Source organism: Oncorhynchus tshawytscha, linkage group LG21 (genome assembly GCF_018296145.1).
Source record: "Oncorhynchus tshawytscha isolate Ot180627B linkage group LG21, Otsh_v2.0, whole genome shotgun sequence".
NCBI classification, from domain to species: Eukaryota; Metazoa; Chordata; class Actinopteri; order Salmoniformes; family Salmonidae; genus Oncorhynchus; species Oncorhynchus tshawytscha.
In genome coordinates, this window is record NC_056449.1 from 31,426,772 (window position 1) to 31,450,466 (window position 23,695).

General features: G+C 38.7%; 1 protein-coding gene across 1 annotated transcript in view; it reads left to right on the plus strand.

The window, feature by feature from the left end:
- Window positions 1-793: 793 nt before the first annotated feature.
- Window positions 794-23,695, plus strand: part of LOC112235247 (SH3 domain and tetratricopeptide repeat-containing protein 2-like) — a 95,637-nt gene continuing 72,735 nt past the window's right edge. Inside the window, exons 1-7 of the mRNA XM_042303012.1 lie at window positions 794-1,040; window positions 18,305-18,463; window positions 19,610-19,708; window positions 20,624-20,749; window positions 22,274-22,401; window positions 22,621-22,726; window positions 23,036-23,179. Of these exons, the coding sequence (XP_042158946.1) occupies window positions 18,439-18,463; window positions 19,610-19,708; window positions 20,624-20,749; window positions 22,274-22,401; window positions 22,621-22,726; window positions 23,036-23,179 (628 nt within the window). The 5' untranslated portion in view covers window positions 794-1,040; window positions 18,305-18,438. The remainder of the gene's footprint in view (window positions 1,041-18,304; window positions 18,464-19,609; window positions 19,709-20,623; window positions 20,750-22,273; window positions 22,402-22,620; window positions 22,727-23,035; window positions 23,180-23,695) is intronic.

Sequence of the window (23,695 nt, forward strand, 5' to 3'; positions counted from 1 at the left end):
AGAGAGAAAGAAAGAAAGAATACGAGAAAGAGAGAGATAGAGAGAAGGAAAGAGAGAGAAAGAAAGAGAGTGAGAGAGCGAGAGAGAGAGAGACAGAGACAGACAGAGACAGACAGAGAGAGTTAAAACACTGTATATATATATAATATGACATTTGGATTGTCTTTATTGTTTTGAAACTTCTGTATGTGTAATGTTTACTGTTAATTTTTATTGTTTATTTCACTTTATATATTCACTTTATATATTATCTACCTCACTTGCTTTGGCAATGTTAACACATGTTTCCCATGCCAATAAGGCCCTTGAATTGAACTGAATTGACAGGGAGAGAGAAGTGAAACAGCAGAGAAAGAGAGAGGTGCCCCGTCCCATGGTCATCAACAGAGTTGTGGACTCGAGACAGAAATTTGATGACTTCAGACTCAACTCGATATAAAATAACTTGAGACTTGACTTGGACTTGGTGCCTTAAGACTTTGTCTTGAGACTGATAACTTAAAATGATCTGTTCAGGTTTTGTAACTCGGGTTGAGTACTCTCCATGCAGCCATAGACATCATGTGTTAAGACTCATGACTAGTTAACACAGCCACAATGTTAGAGTGATGGCTGAACTCTGCCCATATCTACAATCTCTCTTTTTTACATGTATTTTTGGGGCTTTTTTTTACATTGTGTCTGTGGAATCTGACTTAATGGTTGCTATCTAGTGGAAACCCTGTCCCATAGAAGTTAGTGGAGGGGGAGGAGTTTCAGTACTTCCTCAGTTGTCGGAGTTATGCTGCCCCTGACATACAGACATTATCTTCTCACAAACACACTCTGTTCTCACACACTGTCAGACACTCTCACGGTTGTATTCATTACTGTCTGTTGCTCTTTCAAAACACAGGAACAGGGACAGGAGCAGAATGACTGGGCTTTAGCCTGGTGGAGGGGAGTAACTGGGGGTAAACTGAGGACACACTGGGACTACTGTACCACTTCCACCCTCATGACAAATGAAGTGACAGGAGAGAACAGACAGCAGGACAGAGGTGAGACACACTCTCTTCTCTCTAACTATCTGTATTCATTGAGTATGTTTGAGTCCCATTTTGTCTGGAACTTATGCTGTGTGTGTTAGTGCCCCCCCCCCTCTCTCTCTCTATATATATATTATATATATATATATATATATATATCATTCCCCTCTGAGGACAGAGGCAATAAAAGAGATCAATGGATAATGTGTGATCGTTAGACTAGGATATGCAGTAGAGAAGTGTGTGTGTTTTTCTGTGTTAGCCACTCACATCTCCCAACAGTAGTTCAGCCACAAAGGCGTATGTTGTACTAGGCGGTTAGGCTAAACTTAGAGCCCCCTGTCTGTCTCATGTTACCCCTGTACCTCACTGACATCCATTTCACACACACTTACCCCACAGCCATACAGTTTCCTTATTTCCTATGGCTACTTTGAATAATCTCACTTTTTTTGGATTACTACATGACTCCATATGTGTTATTTTATCATTTTGATATCTTCACTATTATTCTACTTTTGACTGGTACAGTAGGCTACATTAGAATCAGATGACTGATTTGTTCCATTAATATAACCAGTATGATCCAGTCTGTGATATGATGATGAAGATATTGATATATATTCTCTGTTAGACTGTTGCCCATGTCATTTCCACAAGTTTGGCTCTTCTGATAGGGCTTCTGATAGGATTTTTGATAGGGCTTCTGATAGGATTTTTGATAGGGCTTCTGATAGGATTTTTGATAGGGCTTCTGATAGGGCTTCTGATAGGGCTTCTGATAGGATTTTTGATAGGGCTTCCGATAGGATTTTTGATAGGGCTTCTGATATGACTTTTGATAGGGCTTCTGATAGGGCTTCTGATAGGATTTTTGATAGGGCTTCTGATAGGATTTTTGATAGGGCTTCTGATAGGGCTTCTGATAGGATTTTTGATAGGGCTTCTGATAGGGCTTCTGATAGGGCTTCTGATAGGGCTTCTGTTAGGATTTTTGATAGGGCTTCTGATAGGGCTTCTGATAGGATTTTTTGATAGGGCTTCTGATATTACTTTTGATAGGGCTTCTGATAGGGCTTCTGATAGGATTTTTGATACGGCTTCTGATAGGATTTTTGATAGGGCTTCTGATAGGGCTTCTGATTGGATTTCTGATAGGGCTTCTGATAGGGTTTTTGATAGGGCTTCTGATAGGGCTTCTGATAGGGTTTTTGACCATATTGGCCTCTGGTCAAAAGTAGTGAACTAAATAGGGAATAGGGTTCCATTTGGGACTCATTCTGCTCTGTTAGATTTATCTGTAATGTGTCTGTCAGTGTCTGGAAACAGTGCTGTTTCTCCTCTAAGAGGTTCTGACCCGACACGCCTTTCAGGCTGTTTACAGCTGTCTGACACACAATAATCACTCCCATTCAATCAGGACACGGGGTTTCATCCCAAGTGGTACCCTATGAAGTGCACTTCTTTTGACCAAGGCCCATAAGGCTGTGGTGAAACGTAGTGCACTACAAAGGGATATAGGTTGCCATTTGGGACACAGCCGTGGACCAGTGTAGTTTCTAGAGAAGTACCATCCTCATCCTCCTTTTCTTCACTTTAACATGAACAAAAAATAGAAACACAAGCATTTAGTTAGATACTGCTGCACTGTTGGAGCTAGAAACACAAGCATTTAGTTAGATACTGTTGCACTGTTGGAGCTAGGAACACAAGCATTTAGTTAGATACTGTTGCACTGTTGGAGCTAGGAACACAAGCATTTAGTTAGATACTGTTGCACTGTTGGAGCTAGGAACACAAGCATTTTACTACACCTGCAATAACATCTGCTAAACATGTGTATGTGACCAATAACATCTGCTAAACATGTGTATGTGACCAATAACATCTGCTAAACATGTGTATGTGACCAATAACATCTGCTAAACATGTGTATGTGACCAATAACATTTGATTTGATTTGAACACTTGATTATCTACTGAAACCATGAGATACCACTGCATACCACTGCTGGCTTGCTTCTGAAGCTAAGCAGGGTTGGTCCTGGTCAGTCCCTGGATGGGGGACCAGATGCTGCTGGAAGTGGTGTTGGAGGGCCAGTAGGAGGCACTCTTTCCTCTGGTCTAAAAAATATCCCAATGCCCCAGGGCAGTGATTGGGGACACTACCCTGTGTAGGGTGCTGTCTTTCGGCTGGGACGTTTAAACGGGTGTCCGGACTCTCTGAGGTCATTAAAGATCCCATGGCACTTGTTGTAAGAGTAGGGGTGTTTAACCCCAGTGTCCTGGCTAAATTCCCAATCTGGCCCTCAAACCATCATGGTCACCTAATAATCCCCAGTTTACAATTGGCTCATTAATCCCCCTCCTCTCCCCTGTAACTATTCCCCAGGTCGTTGCTGCAAATGAGAACGTGTTCTCAGTCAACTTACCTGGTAAAATAACGGATAAATAAAATTACTACCACTCATTACATAGCACTCACTATTACCACTCATTACATAGCACTCACTATTACTACTCATCTCCAACAGGGGCGGCAGTGTAGCCTAGTGGTTAGAGCATTGGACTAGTAACCGAAAGGTTGCAAATTCAAATCCCCGAGCTGACAAGGTACAAAATCTGTCGTTCTGCCCTTGAACAGGCAGTTAACCCACTGTTCCTAGGCCGTCATTGAAAATAAGAATTTGTTCTTAACTGACTTGCCTAGTAAAATAAAGGTTAAAAAAAATTAATTACATAGCACTCATTACTACCACTCATTACATAGCATTCATTACTACCACTCATTACATAGCACTCATTACTACTACTCATTACTACTACTCATTACATAGCACTCATTACTACTACTCATTACTACTACTCATTACTACTACTCATTACATAGCACTCATTACTACCACTCATTACTACCACTCATTACTACCACTCATTACATAGCACTCATTACTACTACTCATTACTACTACTCATTACATAGCACTCATTACTACCACTCATTACTACCACTCATTACTACCACTCATTACATAGCACTCATTACTACTACTCATTACTACTACTCATTACTACTACTCATTACATAGCACTCATTACTACCACTCATTACTACCACTCATTACTACCACTCATTACTACCACTCATTACTACCACTCATTACTACCACTCATTACTACCACTCATTACATAGCACTCATTACTACTACTCATTACTACTACTCATTACTACTACTCATTACATAGCACTCATTACTACTACTCATTACTACTACTCATTACTACTACTCATTACATAGCACTCATTACTACCACTCATTACTACCACTCATTACTACCACTCATTACATAGCACTCATTACTACTACTCATTACTACTACTCATTACATAGCACTCATTACTACCACTCATTACTACCACTCATTACTACCACTCATTACATAGCACTCATTACTACTACTCATTACTACTACTCATTACATAGCACTCATTACTACTACTCATTACTACTACTCATTACTACTACTCATTACATAGCACTCATTACTACCACTCATTACTACCACTCATTACTACCACTCATTACATAGCACTCATTACTACTACTCATTACTACCACTCATTACTACCACTCATTACATAGCACTCATTACTACTACTCATTACTACCACTCATTACTACCACTCATTACATAGCACTCATTACTACTACTCATTACATAGCACTCATTACTACTACTCATTACATAGCACTCATTACTACCACTCATTACATAGCATTCATTACTACCACTCATTACATAGCACTCATTACTACTACTCATTACTACTACTCATTACATAGCACTCATTACTACTACTCATTACTACTACTCATTACTACTACTCATTACATAGCACTCATTACTACCACTCATTACTACCACTCATTACTACCACTCATTACATAGCACTCATTACTACTACTCATTACTACCACTCATTACTACCACTCATTACTACCACTCATTACATAGCACTCATTACTACTACTCATTACTACCACTCATTACTACCACTCATTACATAGCACTCATTACTACTACTCATTACATAACACTCATTACTACTACTCATTACATAGCACTAATTACTACCACTCATTACATAGCACTCATTACTACTACTCATTACTACCACTCATTACTACTACTCATTACATAGCACTCATTACTACTACTCATTACTACCACTCATTACTACCACTCATTACATAGCACTCATTACTACTACTCATTACATAGCACTCATTACTACTACTCATTACTACCACTCATTACATAGCACTCATTACTACTACTCATTACATAGCACTCATTACTACCACTCATTACATAGCACTCATTACTACTACTCATTACTACCACTCATTACTACCACTCATTACATAGCACTCATTACTACTACTCATTACATAGCACTCATTACTACTACTCATTACTACCACTCATTACATAGGACTCATTACTACTACTCATTACTACCACTCATTACATAGCACTCATTACTACTACTCATTACTACCACTCATTACTACTACTCATTACATAGCACTCATTACTACTACTCATTACTACCACTCATTACATAGCACTCATTATTACCACTCATTACTACTACTCATTACTACCACTCATTACATAGCACTCATTACTACCACTCATTACTACTACTCATTACTACCACTCATTACATAGCACTCATTACTACCACTCATTACTACTACTCATTACTACCACTCATTACATAGCACTCATTACTACCACTCATTACATAGCACTCATTACTACTACTCATTACTACCACTCATTACATAGCACTCATTACTACTACTCATTACTACCACTCATTACATAGCACTCATTACTACCACTCATTACATAGCACTCACTATTACTACTCATTACTACCACTCATTACATAGCACTCACTATTACTACTCATTACTACCACTCATTACATAGCACTCATTACTACCACTCATTACATACCACTCATTACATAGCACTCACTATTACTACTCAATACTACCACTCATTACATAGCACTCACTATTACTACTCATTACATAGCACTCACTACTACCACTCATTACATAGCACTCATTACTACTACTCAATACTACCACTCATTACATAGCACTCATTACTACTACTCATTACATAGCACTCACTATTACTACTCATTACATAGCACTCATTACTACTACTCAATACTACCACTCATTACATAGCACTCATTACTACCACTCATTACATAGCACTCATTACTACTACTCATTACATAGCACTCATTACTACCACGCATTACATAGCACTCATTACTACTACTCATTACTACCACTCATTACATAGCACTCATTACTACTACTCATTACTACCACTCATTACATAGCACTCATTACTACTACTCATTACATAGCACTCATTACTACCACTCATTACATAGCACTCATTACTACTACTCATTACTACCACTCATTACTACCACTCATTACATAGCACTCATTACTACTACTCATTACTACCACTCATTACATAGCACTCATTACTACCACTCATTACATAGCACTCATTACTACTACTCATTACATAGCACTCATTACTACCACTCATTACATAGCACTCATTACTACTACTCATTACTACCACTCATTACATAGCACTCATTACTACTACTCATTACTACCACTCATTACATAGCACTCATTACTACTACTCATTACTACCACTCATTACATAGCACTCATTACTACTACTCATTACTACCACTCATTACATAGCACTCATTACTACCACTCATTACATAGTACTCATTACTACTACTCATTACATAGCACTCATTACTACTACTCATTACTACCACTCATTACATAGCACTCATTACTACTACTCATTACTACCACTCATTACATAGCACTCATTACTACTACTCATTACTACCACTCATTACATAGCACTCATTACTACCACTCATTACTACCACTCATTACATAGCACTCATTACTACCACTCATTACATAGCACTCATTACTACCACTCATTACATAGCACTCATTACTACTACTCATTACATAGCACTCATTACTACTACTCATTACTACCACTCATTACATAGCACTCATTACATAGCACTCATTACTACTACTCAATACTACCACTCATTACATAGCACTCATTACTACTACTCATTACATAGCACTCAATACTACCACTCATTACATAGCACTCATTACTACTACTCAATACTACCACTCATTACATAGCACTCACTATTACTACTCATTACTACCACTCATTACATAGCACTCATTACTACTACTCATTACTACCACTCATTACATAGCACTCATTACTACCACTCATTACATAGCACTCATTACTACTACTCATTACTACCACTCATTACATAGCACTCATTAATACTACTCATTACTACCACTCATTACATAACACTCATTACTACTACTCATTACTACCACTCATTACATAGCACTCATTACTACCACTCATTACATAGCACTCATTACTACTACTCATTACTACCACTCATTACATAGCACTCATTACTACTACTCATTACTACCACTCATTACATAGCACTCATTACTACCACTCATTACATAGCACTCATTACTACCACTCATTACTACCACTCATTACATAGCACTCATTACTACTACTCATTACTACCACTCATTACATAGCACTCATTACTACTACTCATTACTACTACTCATTACTACCACTCATTACATAGCACTCATTACTACTACTCATTACTACTACTCATTACTACCACTCATTACATAGCACTCATTAGTACTACTCATTACTACCACTCATTACTACTACTCATTACATAGCACTCATTACTACCACTCATTACATAGCACTCATTACTACCACTCATTACATAGCACTCATTACTACATCTCATTACATAGCACTCACTATTACTACTCATTACTACCACTCATTACATAGCACTCACTACTACTACTCATTACTACCACTCATTACATAGCACTCATTACTACTACTCATTACTACCACTCATTACATAGCACTCATTACTACTACTCATTACTACCACTCATTACATAGCACTCATTACTACCACTCATTACTACCACTCATTACATAGCACTCATTACTACTACTCATTACATAGCACTCATTACTACCACTCATTACATAGCACTCATTACTACCACTCATTACATAGCACTCATTACTACTACTCATTACATAGCACTCATTACTACTACTCATTACTACCACTCATTACTACCACTCATTACATAGCACTCATTACTACTACTCATTACTACCACTCATTACATAGCACTCATTACTACTACTCATTACTACTACTCATTACTACCACTCATTACATAGCACTCATTACTACTACTCATTACTACTACTCATTACTACCACTCATTACATAGCACTCATTACTACCACTCATTACATAGCACTCATTACTACTACTCATTACATAGCACTCATTACTACTACTCATTACTACTACTCATTACTACCACTCATTACATAGCACTCATTACTACCACTCATTACATAGCACTCATTACTACTACTCATTACTACCACTCATTACTACCACTCATTACATAGCACTCATTACTACTACTCATTACATAGCACTCATTACTACTACTCATTACTACTACTCATTACTACCACTCATTACATAGCACTCATTACTACTACTCATTACTACCACTCATTACATAGCACTCATTACTACCACTCATTACATAGCACTCATTACTACCACTCATTACATAGCACTCATTACTACTACTCATTACTACCACTCATTACTACCACTCATTACATAGCACTCATTACTACTACTCATTACATAGCACTCATTACTACCACTCATTACATAGCACTCATTACTACTACTCATTACTACCACTCATTACATAGCACTCATTACTACCACTCATTACATAGCACTCATTACTACTACTCATTACATAGCACTCATTACTACCACTCATTACATAGCACTCATTACTACTACTCATTACTACCACTCATTACATAGCACTCATTACTACTACTCATTACTACCACTCATTACATAGCACTCATTACTACTACTCATTACATAGCACTCATTACTACCACTCATTACATAGCACTCATTACTACTACTCATTACTACCACTCATTACTACCACTCATTACATAGCACTCATTACTACTACTCATTACTACCACTCATTACATAGCACTCATTACTACCACTCATTACATAGCACTCATTACTACTACTCATTACATAGCACTCATTACTACCACTCATTACATAGCACTCATTACTACTACTCATTACTACCACTCATTACATAGCACTCATTACTACTACTCATTACTACCACTCATTACATAGCACTCATTACTACTACTCATTACTACCACTCATTACATAGCACTCATTACTACTACTCATTACTACCACTCATTACATAGCACTCATTACTACCACTCATTACATAGCACTCATTACTACTACTCATTACATAGCACTCATTACTACTACTCATTACTACCACTCATTACATAGCACTCATTACTACTACTCATTACTACCACTCATTACATAGCACTCATTACTACTACTCATTACTACCACTCATTACATAGCACTCATTACTACCACTCATTACTACCACTCATTACATAGCACTCATTACTACCACTCATTACATAGCACTCATTACTACCACTCATTACATAGCACTCATTACTACTACTCATTACATAGCACTCATTACTACTACTCATTACTACCACTCATTACATAGCACTCATTACATAGCACTCATTACTACTACTCAATACTACCACTCATTACATAGCACTCATTACTACTACTCATTACATAGCACTCACTACTACCACTCATTACATAGCACTCATTACTACTACTCAATACTACCACTCATTACATAGCACTCACTATTACTACTCATTACTACCACTCATTACATAGCACTCATTACTACTACTCATTACTACCACTCATTACATAGCACTCATTACTACCACTCATTACATAGCACTCATTACTACTACTCATTACTACCACTCATTACATAGCACTCATTACTACTACTCATTACTACCACTCATTACATAGCACTCATTACTACTACTCATTACTACCACTCATTACATAGCACTCATTACTACCACTCATTACATAGCACTCATTACTACTACTCATTACTACCACTCATTACATAGCACTCATTACTACTACTCATTACTACCACTCATTACATAGCACTCATTACTACCACTCATTACATAGCACTCATTACTACCACTCATTACTACCACTCATTACATAGCACTCATTACTACTACTCATTACTACCACTCATTACATAGCACTCATTACTACTACTCATTACTACTACTCATTACTACCACTCATTACATAGCACTCATTACTACTACTCATTACTACTACTCATTACTACCACTCATTACATAGCACTCATTAGTACTACTCATTACTACCACTCATTACTACTACTCATTACATAGCACTCATTACTACCACTCATTACATAGCACTCATTACTACCACTCATTACATAGCACTCATTACTACATCTCATTACATAGCACTCACTATTACTACTCATTACTACCACTCATTACATAGCACTCACTACTACTACTCATTACTACCACTCATTACATAGCACTCATTACTACTACTCATTACTACCACTCATTACATAGCACTCATTACTACTACTCATTACTACCACTCATTACATAGCACTCATTACTACCACTCATTACTACCACTCATTACATAGCACTCATTACTACTACTCATTACATAGCACTCATTACTACCACTCATTACATAGCACTCATTACTACCACTCATTACATAGCACTCATTACTACTACTCATTACATAGCACTCATTACTACTACTCATTACTACCACTCATTACTACCACTCATTACATAGCACTCATTACTACTACTCATTACTACCACTCATTACATAGCACTCATTACTACTACTCATTACTACTACTCATTACTACCACTCATTACATAGCACTCATTACTACTACTCATTACTACTACTCATTACTACCACTCATTACATAGCACTCATTACTACCACTCATTACATAGCACTCATTACTACTACTCATTACATAGCACTCATTACTACTACTCATTACTACTACTCATTACTACCACTCATTACATAGCACTCATTACTACCACTCATTACATAGCACTCATTACTACTACTCATTACTACCACTCATTACTACCACTCATTACATAGCACTCATTACTACTACTCATTACTACCACTCATTACATAGCACTCATTACTACTACTCATTACTACTACTCATTACTACCACTCATTACATAGCACTCATTACTACTACTCATTACTACTACTCATTACTACCACTCATTACATAGCACTCATTACTACTACTCATTACTACTACTCATTACTACTACTCATTACTACTACTCATTACATAGCACTCATTACTACCACTCATTACATAGCACTCATTACTACCACTCATTACATAGCACTCACTATTACTACTCATTACATAGCACTCACTATTACTACTCATTACTACCACTCATTACATAGCACTCACTATTACTACTCATTACTACCACTCATTACATAGCACTCACTATTACTACTCATTACTACCACTCATTACATAGCACTCACTATTACTACTCATTACTACCACTCATTACATAGCACTCATTACTACCACTCATTACATAGCACTCACTATTACTACTCATTACTACCACTCATTACATAGCACTCACTATTACTACTCAATAGTACAACAGTTGCCAGGCTCATTGTGAGATTATAAATGATGTTACATTCAAAATGTTTAGGGTTATGTAACATGTACAACATGGATTTGTACCTGGGTCTCCTGCTTGTTAAAACACTGACTCAGCCAGTCTTCAGTCTTTACTGTTGTGTTGAACCACTCTTGTTACACTGAGCACATGGTGCCCTATTCAGACTTGAGATATACAGACTGAACATAGATTTGAGTCAATAAAATATGGACATTCTTTGACATAAATCCATAAAACTGATCTCAGGTCTGAATAGGAAGTCCAGCTTTTTCTGTGTGGAATTCCACCATTATATCTTCAATGCTTTATTTACACGGATTAGAAACATGAGGACACAGAGAAGGAGTGAAAGTGGTACAAGCTGAAATTTGAACCCCTGACTTGTGGGACAGAAAGATAGCAAATTAGTTTGGAATGTTACCCACTCAACCATATCTCCACGTGCAGAACTTGTGAATCCCATTTGTCTGAAGACAACTGTTTAGATTAAATACCAAAACTGAACTTTAAAAATTGTGCTGCCGTACTGGGCGTTCGTGGCTGACTGCCCCATAGATCACTCTGTGGTCAAGTGTAAAAACAGGAGCGTTCGTTGCTGAGTGCCCCATAGATCACTCTGTGGTGATAAGAGCAGGGAATAAACAATAAGAGGAGGGAATAAACAATAAGAGGAGGGAATAAACAATAAGAACAGGGAATAAACAATAAGAACAGGGAATAAACAATAAGAGGAGGGAATAAACAATAAGAACAGGGAATAAACAATAAGAACAGGGAATAAACAATAAGAACAGGGAATAAACAATAAGAACAGGGAATAAACAATAAGAGGAGGGAATAAACAATAAGAACAGGGAATAAACAATAAGAACAGGGAATAAACAATAAGAACAGGGAATAAACAATAAGAGGAGGGAATAAACAATAAGAGGAGGGAATAAACAATAAGAACAGGGAATAAACAATAAGAACAGGGAATAAACAATAAGAGGAGGGAATAAACAATAAGAACAGGGAATAAACAATAAGAACAGGGAATAAACAATAAGAGGAGGGAATAAACAATAAGAACAGGGAATAAACAATAAGAACAGGGAATAAACAATAAGAGCAGGGAATAAACAATAAGAACAGGGAATAAACAATAAGAACAGGGAATAAACAATAAGAGGAGGGAATAAACAATAAGAGGAGGGAATAAACAATAAGAACAGGGAATAAACAATAAGAACAGGGAATAAACAATAAGAGGAGGGAATAAACAATAAGAGGAGGGAATAAACAATAAGAGGAGGGAATAAACAATAAGAGGAGGGAATAAACAATAAGAACAGGGAATAAACAATAAGAACAGGGAATAAACAATAAGAGGAGGGAATAAACAATAAGAGGAGGGAATAAACAATAAGAGGAGGGAATAAACAATAAGAGGAGGGAATAAACAATAAGAAGAGGGAATAAACAATAAGAACAGGGAATAAACAATAAGAACAGGGAATAAACAATAAGAGCAGGGAATAAACAATAAGAACAGGGAATAAACAATAAGAGCAGAGAATAAACAATAAGAGCAGGGAATAAACAATAAGAGCATGGAATAAATAATAAGAGCAGGGAATAAACAATAAGAACAGGGAATAAACAATAAGAGCAGGGAATAAACAATAAGAGCAGAGAATAAACAATAAGAGCAGGGAATAAACAATAAGAACAGGGAATAAACAATAAGAGCAGGGAATAAACAATAAGAGCAGGGAATAAACAATAAGAGCAGGGAATAAATAATAAGAGCAGGGAATAAACAATAAGAACAGGGAATAAACAATAAGAGCAGGGAATAAACAATAAGAGCAGAGAATAAACAATAAGAGCAGGGAATAAACAATAAGAACAGGGAATAAACAATAAGAACAGGGAATAAACAATAAGAGCAGGGAATAAACAATAAGAACAGGGAATAAACAATACGAGCAGGGAATAAACAATAAGAACAGGGAATAAACAATAAGAGCAGGAAATAAACAATAAGAACAGGGAATACACAATAAGAGCAGGGAATAAACAATAAGAGCAGGGAATAAACAATAAGAGGAGGGAATAAACAATAAGAGGAGGGAATAAACAATAAGAACAGGGAATAAGCAATAAGAACAGGGAATAAACAATAAGAGGAGGGAATAAACAATAAGAGGAAGGAATAAACAATAAGCGGAGGGAATAAACAATAAGAGCAGGGAATAAACAATAAGAGGAGGGAATAAACAATAAGAGGAGGGAATAAACAATAAGAGGAGGGAATAAACAATAAGAGCAGGGAATAAACAATAAGAACAGGGAATAAACAATAAGAGGAGGGAATAAACAATAAGAGGAGGGAATAAACAATAAGAACAGGGAATAAACAATAAGAACAGGGAATAAACAATAAGAGGAGGGAATAAACAATAAGAGCAGGGAATAAACAATAAGAACAGGGAATAAACAATAAGAACAGGGAATAAACAATAAGAGGAGGGAATAAACAATAAGAGGAGGGAATAAACAATAAGAGCAGGGAATAAACAATAAGAACAGGAATAAACAATAAGAGGAGGGAATAAACAATAAGAGGAGGGAATAAACAATAAGAGGAGGGAATAAACAATAAGAACAGGGAATAAACAATAAGAGCAGGGAATAAACAATAAGAGCAGGGAATAAACAATAAGAGCAGGGAATAAACAATAAGAACAGGGAATAAACAATAAGAGGAGGGAATAAACAATAAGAGGAGGGAATAAACAATAAGAGCAGGGAATAAACAATAAGAGCAGGGAATAATAGCAGGGAATAAACAATAAGAACAGGGAATAAACAATAAGAGGAGGGAATAAACAATAAGAGGAGGGAATAAACAATAAGAACAGGGAATAAACAATAAGAACAGGGAATAAACAATAAGAGGAGGGAATAAACAATAAGAGGAGGGAATAAACAATAAGAGGAGGGAATAAACAATAAGAACAGGGAATAAACAATAAGAACAGGGAATAAACAATAAGAACAGGAATAAACAATAAGAGGAGGGAATAAACAATAAGAGGAGGGAATAAACAATTAGAGGAGGGAATAAACAATAAGAGGAGGGAATAAACAATAAGAACAGGGAATAAACAATAAGAACAGGGAATAAACAATAAGAGCAGGGAATAAACAATAAGAACAGGGAATAAACAATAAGAGCAGGGAATAAACAATAAGAGCAGGGAATAAACAATAAGAGCATGGAATAAATAATAAGAGCAGGGAATAAACAATAAGAACAGGAATAAACAATAAGAGCAGGGAATAAACAATAAGAGCAGAGAATAAACAATAAGAGCAGGGAATAAACAATAAGAACAGGGAATAAACAATAAGAACAGGGAATAAACAATAAGAGGAGGGAATAAACAATAAGAGGAGGGAATAAACAATAAGAACAGGGAATAAACAATAAGAACAGGGAATAAACAATAAGAGGAGGGAATAAACAATAAGAGGAGGGAATAAACAATAAGAACAGGGAATAAACAATAAGAACAGGGAATAAACAATAAGAGGAGGGAATAAACAATAAGAGGAGGGAATAAACAATAAGAGGAGGGAATAAACAATAAGAACAGGGAATAAACAATAAGAACAGGGAATAAACAATAAGAGGAGGGAATAAACAATAAGAGGAGGGAATAAACAATAAGAGGAGGGAATAAACAATAAGAGGAGGGAATAAACAATAAGAGGAGGGAATAAACAATAAGAACAGGGAATAAACAATAAGAACAGGGAATAAACAATAAGAGCAGGGAATAAACAATAAGAACAGGGAATAAACAATAAGAGCAGGGAATAAACAATAAGAGCAGGGAATAAACAATAAGAGCATGGAATAAATAATAAGAGCAGGGAATAAACAATAAGAACAGGGAATAAACAATAAGAGCAGGGAATAAACAATAAGAGCAGAGAATAAACAATAAGAGCAGGGAATAAACAATAAGAACAGGGAATAAACAATAAGAGCAGGGAATAAACAATAAGAGCAGGGAATAAACAATAAGAGCAGGGAATAAATAATAAGAGCAGGGAATAAACAATAAGAACAGGGAATAAACAATAAGAGCAGGGAATAAACAATAAGAGCAGAGAATAAACAATAAGAGCAGGGAATAAACAATAAGAACAGGGAATAAACAATAAGAGCAGGGAATAAACAATAAGAACAGGGAATAAACAATAAGAGCAGGGAATAAACAATAAGAACAGGGAATACACAATAAGAGCAGGGAATAAACAATAAGAGCAGGGAATAAACAATAAGAGGAGGGAATAAACAATAAGAGGAGGGAATAAACAATAAGAGGAGGGAATAAACAATAAGAACAGGGAATAAGCAATAAGAACAGGGAATAAACAATAAGAGGAGGGAATAAACAATAAGAGGAAGGAATAAACAATAAGCGGAGGGAATAAACAATAAGAGCAGGGAATAAACAAATAGAGGAGGGAATAAACAATAAGAGGAGGGAATAAACAATAAGAGCAGGGAATAAACAATAAGAACAGGGAATAAACAATAAGAGGAGGGAATAAATAATAAGAGGAGGGAATAAACAATAAGAGGAGGGAATAAACAATAAGAGGAGGGAATAAACAATAAGAGCAGGGAATAAACAATAAGAGCAGGGAATAAACAATAAGAGCAGGGAATAAACAATAAGAGCAGGGAATAAACAATAAGAACAGGGAATAAACAATAAGAGCAGGGAACAAACAATAAGAGCAGGGAACAAACAATAAGAGCAGGGAATAAACAATAAGAGCAGGGAATAAACAATAAGAGCAGGGAATAAACAATAAGAGCAGGGAATAAACAATAAGAGCAGGGAATAAACAATAAGAGCAGGGAATAAACAATAAGAGCAGGGAATAAACAATAAGAGCAGGGAATAAACAATAAGAGCAGGGAATCCCATTTAAAGCATTTGGAAAATCCAGAAGAAGGGATCTAATTCTGCACTTAACAGGACTCAAAACATCATAAAATGTTTTCAAACTGTTTGACAATGCTTCCTGTTTCTGGCAAGGTGTTGCACAACTCTTGATTCAGTAGTGCTACAACATGATGTTTCAATACTTACATTTTAGTCATTTAGCAGACACTCTTATCCAGAGAGACCTACAGTAAGGAGTCATTTAGCAGACACTCTTATCCAGAGAGACCTACAGTAAGGAGTCATTTAGCAGACACTCTTATCCAGAGAGACCTACAGTAAGGAGTCATTTAGCAGACACTCTTATCCAGAGAGACCTACAGTAAGGAGTCATTTAGCAGACACTCTTATCCAGAGAGACCTACAGTAAGGAGTCATTTAGCAGACACTCTTATCCAGAGAGACCTACAGCACGGAGTCACACGCAAACACACACACACTCAGTGATGATACACACAACCACACACACACACACACACACACAAACACACACACACACACACTCAGTGACCATACACACAAACACACACACGCACACTCAGTGACCATACACACAAACACACACTCAGTGACATACACACAAACACACACACACACACACACACACACACACAACACACACACACACACACACACACACACACACACACACTCAGTCACACACACACACACACACACACACACACACACACACACACACACACACACACACACACACACTCAGTGACCATACACACACTCTCTCTCTCACTGACCAGCCAACACACATGCCATCAGAAGAGAGTGTTTTGTGTTCATAGACTGGGCAGCAGCTAGAGAGAGAGAGAGAGAGAGAGAGAGAGAGAGAGAGAGGGTGGGGGGGGGGCAGACAGGGAGAGATGCATTTCCAGAGAGAGAATGAGAGAGAGAATTGTAATAGAGAATAGACTGGGTAATATAGATACAGGAAGAAGCTCTACAGAGATTGACAGAGCAGACATCCTACACTGGAGAGAGGGAGAGATAGCTCAGAACTAGAGAGAGTGAAAGTCAGTGCTGCCTCTGAGAAAAATAGACAGAGCCAGACTGCCAGACCACCAGACCGCCAGACTGCCAGACTGCGAGACCGCCAGACAGTCAATCTGAAAGCCTAGTAGCTGAGAGCAGTTGGCATCATTGATTTCTAGGAGCTGTAAGCTGCCGGTACACATGGCATGGTGCTGTTGCCCTCCTCTCCAGGCCTCCTCGTCCTCCTGCTGCTCTCCGCTGCTCTCCGCTCCTCAAACGCTCCCCTCTCTTCCCAGGTTGGTTCCATTTCACCCTGCCGTCTGTACCCGCAGCCTGGAGCTGAGGCTAGTAGGTCACTGACATGAGAAGACAGAGAGCAGTAACTGTCTCATTCAGACAGATACTGCTGCTGTAGGTATATCTATAAGACATGGGTAACAGGCTATCCCATGAAGGTATAGTAGAGTACAGGGCATGGTGTGTCAGTGTGACGTTGTGTTAGGTGTGTGTACTGTAGAGGCAGTACTGTCAGTCACATTGTTACTAAACTGTGCAGCTTGTTGTGTTCTGTGTCTCAGTGCATGAGGCCATAGTGCTAGTAGCTGTCTTGAGATCAGGGTGGCTGGTGAGGTCATAGTGCTAGTAGCTGTCTTGAGATCAGGGTGGCTGGTGAGGCCATAGTGCTAGGGCAAAAACAAACATTTGCACCCGTTGTGGTCCCCAGGGCCATTATTAAGAAATGCTGTTTTACGATATCTGATGGCTATCTGCTTTTCTGGTAAAGACGATGCATGTCTGTTCACTGCTTGCTGTTTGGGCCCACATGTGATTTGTTTGTGATACAGCAACGTTTTCAACACAATCTTCTTTCAGGACGAGTAACTGTGTCCTTCCCCTCATTGGAGTATTGATGGAGATGTAGGGAAGAATCCACTTTAGACCATTGACATGCACCCCTTGATGGTGCTTACTACTTCGTGTTACACTAATCTCCTCCCCCGACATTTACTGAAGGGTGTGTCCCACTAATATCATTCCTCCCTCCAAGACATTTACTGATGGGTGTGTCCCACTAATATCATTCCTCCCTCCTAGACATTTACTGAAGGGTGTGTCCCACTAATATCATTCCTCCCTCCCAGACATTTACTGATGGGTGTGTCCCACTAATATCATTCCTCCCTCCCAGACATTTTCTGATGGGTGTGTCCCACTAATATCATTCCTCCCTCCCAGACATTTACTGATGGGTGTGTCCCACTAATATCATTCCTCCCTCCCAGACATTTTCTGATGGGTGTGTCCCACTAATATCATTCCTCCCTCCCAGACAGTTACTGATGTGTGTTACACTAATTTCCTTCCCCATTCCCAGACATTGGGCACGTTCCTCTGCCCAGGCATTGCTGTCGCATGTCAGATCTTACACATGCCTGGATAGACATTTTATTCATTAGCTAACCACTTCATATATTATAAGAATCTGGTGCCCGGCGGCAAAGTTGATGACATGACACACAACCATTGGTTGATGCATGCAACGTCTGATCAGAGGAACGCGACTGATGTGTGTAACACTAATCTCCCCCCTCCCCTCCCAGACATCTCCCCTGCTGAGCTGGATGCACTATGGAGAGAACCACCGTACACGCTAGCGGGAACCAATGAACACTTCCCAGGAAATGATGTTGTGAATCCAGGTAACTACAGTAAAAGCCTTAAAGCGTTCGATGACACAAAACATCCAGCTGATTCTATCCCTATTAAGTCCTGCATGAGTTATATTTGCCCAGACACATGTTGAGTTTGAATTCTTCTGGATGTGTACTGTAGCAAACAATGAAACATTGTATTACACAATAGCCTCAACAGTCCCAGGTTGAGGAAGAGTTGGGGACATCCTCTCTGTACAATGTGACACCAACATGGGGAAGCCAGCCCAGCCGCTCATGAAGCCTTTTTCATTGTTTTTATGTGTTTCTGTGTGTGTGTGTGTGTGTGTGTGTGTGTGTGTGTGTTGTGTGTGTGTTTGTGTGTGTGTGTGTGTGTGTGTGTGTGTGTGTGTGTGTGTGTGTGTGTGTGTGTGTGTGTGTGTGTGTGTGTTTGTGTGTGTGTTTGCGTGCACATCACAAAGCCCTGTCAGGACAGCTAAAGCAGGTCGTTATGTTATAATAGACCATCTGGGAGAGGCAGTACGTTAATAGATGGGTGGGCTTTGATAGGCTCTTTATGTTCTGTTGATGTTCTGGAGGAAACTAATCACTGTTGAAATCCTCATCAGCTGGACCACAGAATACACTGTACACCAGCAGTTAAGTAACTTTTAGTGTGAATGTTTCCTCATACAGTAACAGAGACAAACCTCCAATTGGGTCACTTTGTCTGGTTACCAGTCAGGTTTGCGTTCCAGAAGGATATACGATGAAGCATTGTGCTCTCCATTCCCTCTTGACAGTTGTCACAAAACAAGGTTGCTCCATGATCTTGCACTTGCTTACAGAGCCCATGTAGCTGACACAAAAGTCTATTTTAAAATCAACCCCCCGAAACAGCTGTCTCACCCGTTCCTTCCTGAGGGCTCCACTGACCTGACCTCTGTTTCCTGTCTTCTCCAGGGGTGGAAGGGCCGGGGGTGGAGTCTGGGGGCGGGGAGGCGGAGCCGGACACTTACTGGAAGAGGAAGGAGGAGTTCACCAGAGGAAGCACCGTATCACTGGCCGTGGGTGAGAGGTTCTCCTCAGGTAATGTTCTGCTCTCAGATGCTCTGTACGAATGTGTTCCAAATGGTACCCTAATACCTACAGGTGCACTTTGACCCAAACGGTGCTATTTGGGACAGCCAGGGTGTTTCTCTCTCTATTCCTGCCTTGGATGTGCTAACTGCTAACGTAGCGGTGTTAACAGCTGCTGGTCATGGTTGTTTGGTGTGATGCTCATTGTGGATCTGTTTGTGTTGATGCTGTCATTACATCTCTATTGTACCCTGTCTGTATTCTATACAGTCGTCTATATAATCACTGTATCATTCATGTTGTCTGTATGTACAGTATGTCAACATCCTGTAAGAAAACTGACTTTAATGTTAATGTTACAATAGACACAGCTACTGAGCTACTCTACGGTTCTCTGTGTCATTCTTCCAGGAGGTTCCAGTGTAGCTCTCCCCCAAATGGATCTAATGTTAAAGGGTCCCTTTAAAACTGCAGTCACTCCAGGCTGTAATAGATCTGTTATTCCTAGTCCAACACTGAGACACTCAGCAGCTGCTGTGTAATATGACCTCACTGAGCATGTCTATAATACACTCACTGAGCATTACTATAATATACTCACTGAGCATTACTATAATACACTCACTGAGCATTACTATAATACACTCACTGAGCATGACTATAATACACTCACTGAGCATGACTATAATACACTCACTGTGCATGACTATAATACACTCACTGTGCATGACTATAATATACTCACTGTGCATGACTATAATACACTCACTGAGCATTACTATAATACACTCACTGAGCATTACTATAATATACTCACTGTGCATGTCTATAATACACTCACTGAGCATTACTATAATACACTCACTGAGCATTACTATAATACACTCACTGAGCATTACTATAATACACTCACTGAGCATTACTATAATACACTCACTGAGCATTACTATAATACACTCACTGAGCATTACTATAATACACTCACTGAGCATTACTATAATACACTCACTGAGCATTACTATAATACACTCACTGAGCATTACTATAATATACTCACTGAGCACGACTATAATACACTCACTGAGCATGACTATAATATACTCACTGTGCATGTCTATAATACACTCACTGTGCATGACTATAATACACTCACTGAGCATGTCTATAATACACTCACTGTGCATGACTATAATACACTCACTGAGCATGACTATAATACACTCACTGAGCATTACTATAATATACTCACTGAGCATGACTATAATACACTCACTGAGCATTACTATAATATACTCACTGAGCATGACTATAATACACTCACTGAGCATTACTATAATATACTCACTGAGCATGACTCTACAATACACTTTCTGAGCATGGCTCTGTAACACACTCGGAAAAGTTACTCCTAAACGTTTTACCTCTGCATGTTGATGTCTGCATTACAATATCACAGTATCAGTCAATACTCCCATCGGTGATCTCGAGAGTGACAGTGTGTACCTGTGCTTGTGTGCGTGCTTTTTTGTGTAGACGTGGTGCTGGTGTTCAGCGGTCGGCGGCGCTCGGGTGTAATACCTGACTCTGAACTACAGGAGGCGCTCCGTACCAGACTCAGGGTCGTCGAGAGCAACAGTCAGGATGTTATCCAGCTCTTCAAGGTTAGTCACAAGTCATAGGTCAGGGGTTAGAGGTTAGAGGTCAAGGCATGCCAAAACAGATGACCCTGCCTAGACCAGTGGTGGGGTTGCAAACGTTGTCCTGCGAAAAGTTGCTTCTCCCTGATGTCGACGCTAGTGGTTGGTAGAGAATAAAGGTGACCTTCTCTGCATCCTCGCTGTTTCTTCAACAATGTCTCCGCTTCTTCTGCCTCCCTACAGGACCTGTCTGCCCGTCTGCTGTCTGTCCACGCTGAGAAGGACAGCTTTGTCATCACCTTCAAGACTGTGGAGGAGATGTGGAAGTTCTCTACCTACCTGGCTCTAGGTGTGCGGTACTATCCTAGTCTACCTGACCTGGATGAAACTCTCATTAACACAGTCTGATGGCTGATTATTACATCCAGTCTGGTTAGAAGTTGCAAATAGGCGCAGAACCAGGATCAGCATCCCCTCACCCAATCCTAACCTAAACCATCAGCCTGGAAGAAACAGACCTTACATCAGGATGTAGGGACAACTTCCTCTTACTTTGTTGTGTGTCCAGGCTATGTGGCGTGGTGAACCTGACGGACACCATGTGCCATGTTATAAACACCTTATGACATGTTATGAACATATGTCTCTGTATGTCCAGGCTATGTGGCGCGGTGCCTGGAGAATTTCCTGTGTGACCAGTCATTCTGGCTGGACACTGAGCTGCTGAGGGACCTGGAGATCACTGTGACTGTAGACGAGGAACACCTGGCAACACTCTACCTGGGACTGCTGCTGCAGGAGGGTGAACAAACACCTTATGAACACCTTATGAACATCTTATGAACTCTTTATGAACACCTTATGAACATCTTATGAACTCTGTATGAACACCTTATGAACACCTTATGACCTTATTAAGAACAGCACCTGGCCACACTACCTGGGACTGCTGCTGCAGAAGGGTAGGGATGGTTACCTTATGAACTCCTTGTGACAGGTTATGAAGGCCATTTTAACATCATACGAACTCTTTATAGACATCTTATGAACAGTTTACAAATGACTAATGGACAAGTTATGAAGACCTCTACGAACTCCTTATGGACAGCTTGTATTCTCTACTTTCTTGACTCTCATCATCAACAGCAGTTGATATCACACTCTCCTCAGAGCAGAACAGAAGCAAAAAAGATGTTCCATTTCAAATCATGTCGTTCTAGAAATGAACTGCAACTAAACCTAAACTGACTCCATGTTCTGAAATGTCCAGAGATCAAGTAAAACAGCAAAAGAAAGCTGAATGTTTAACGTCATGTAA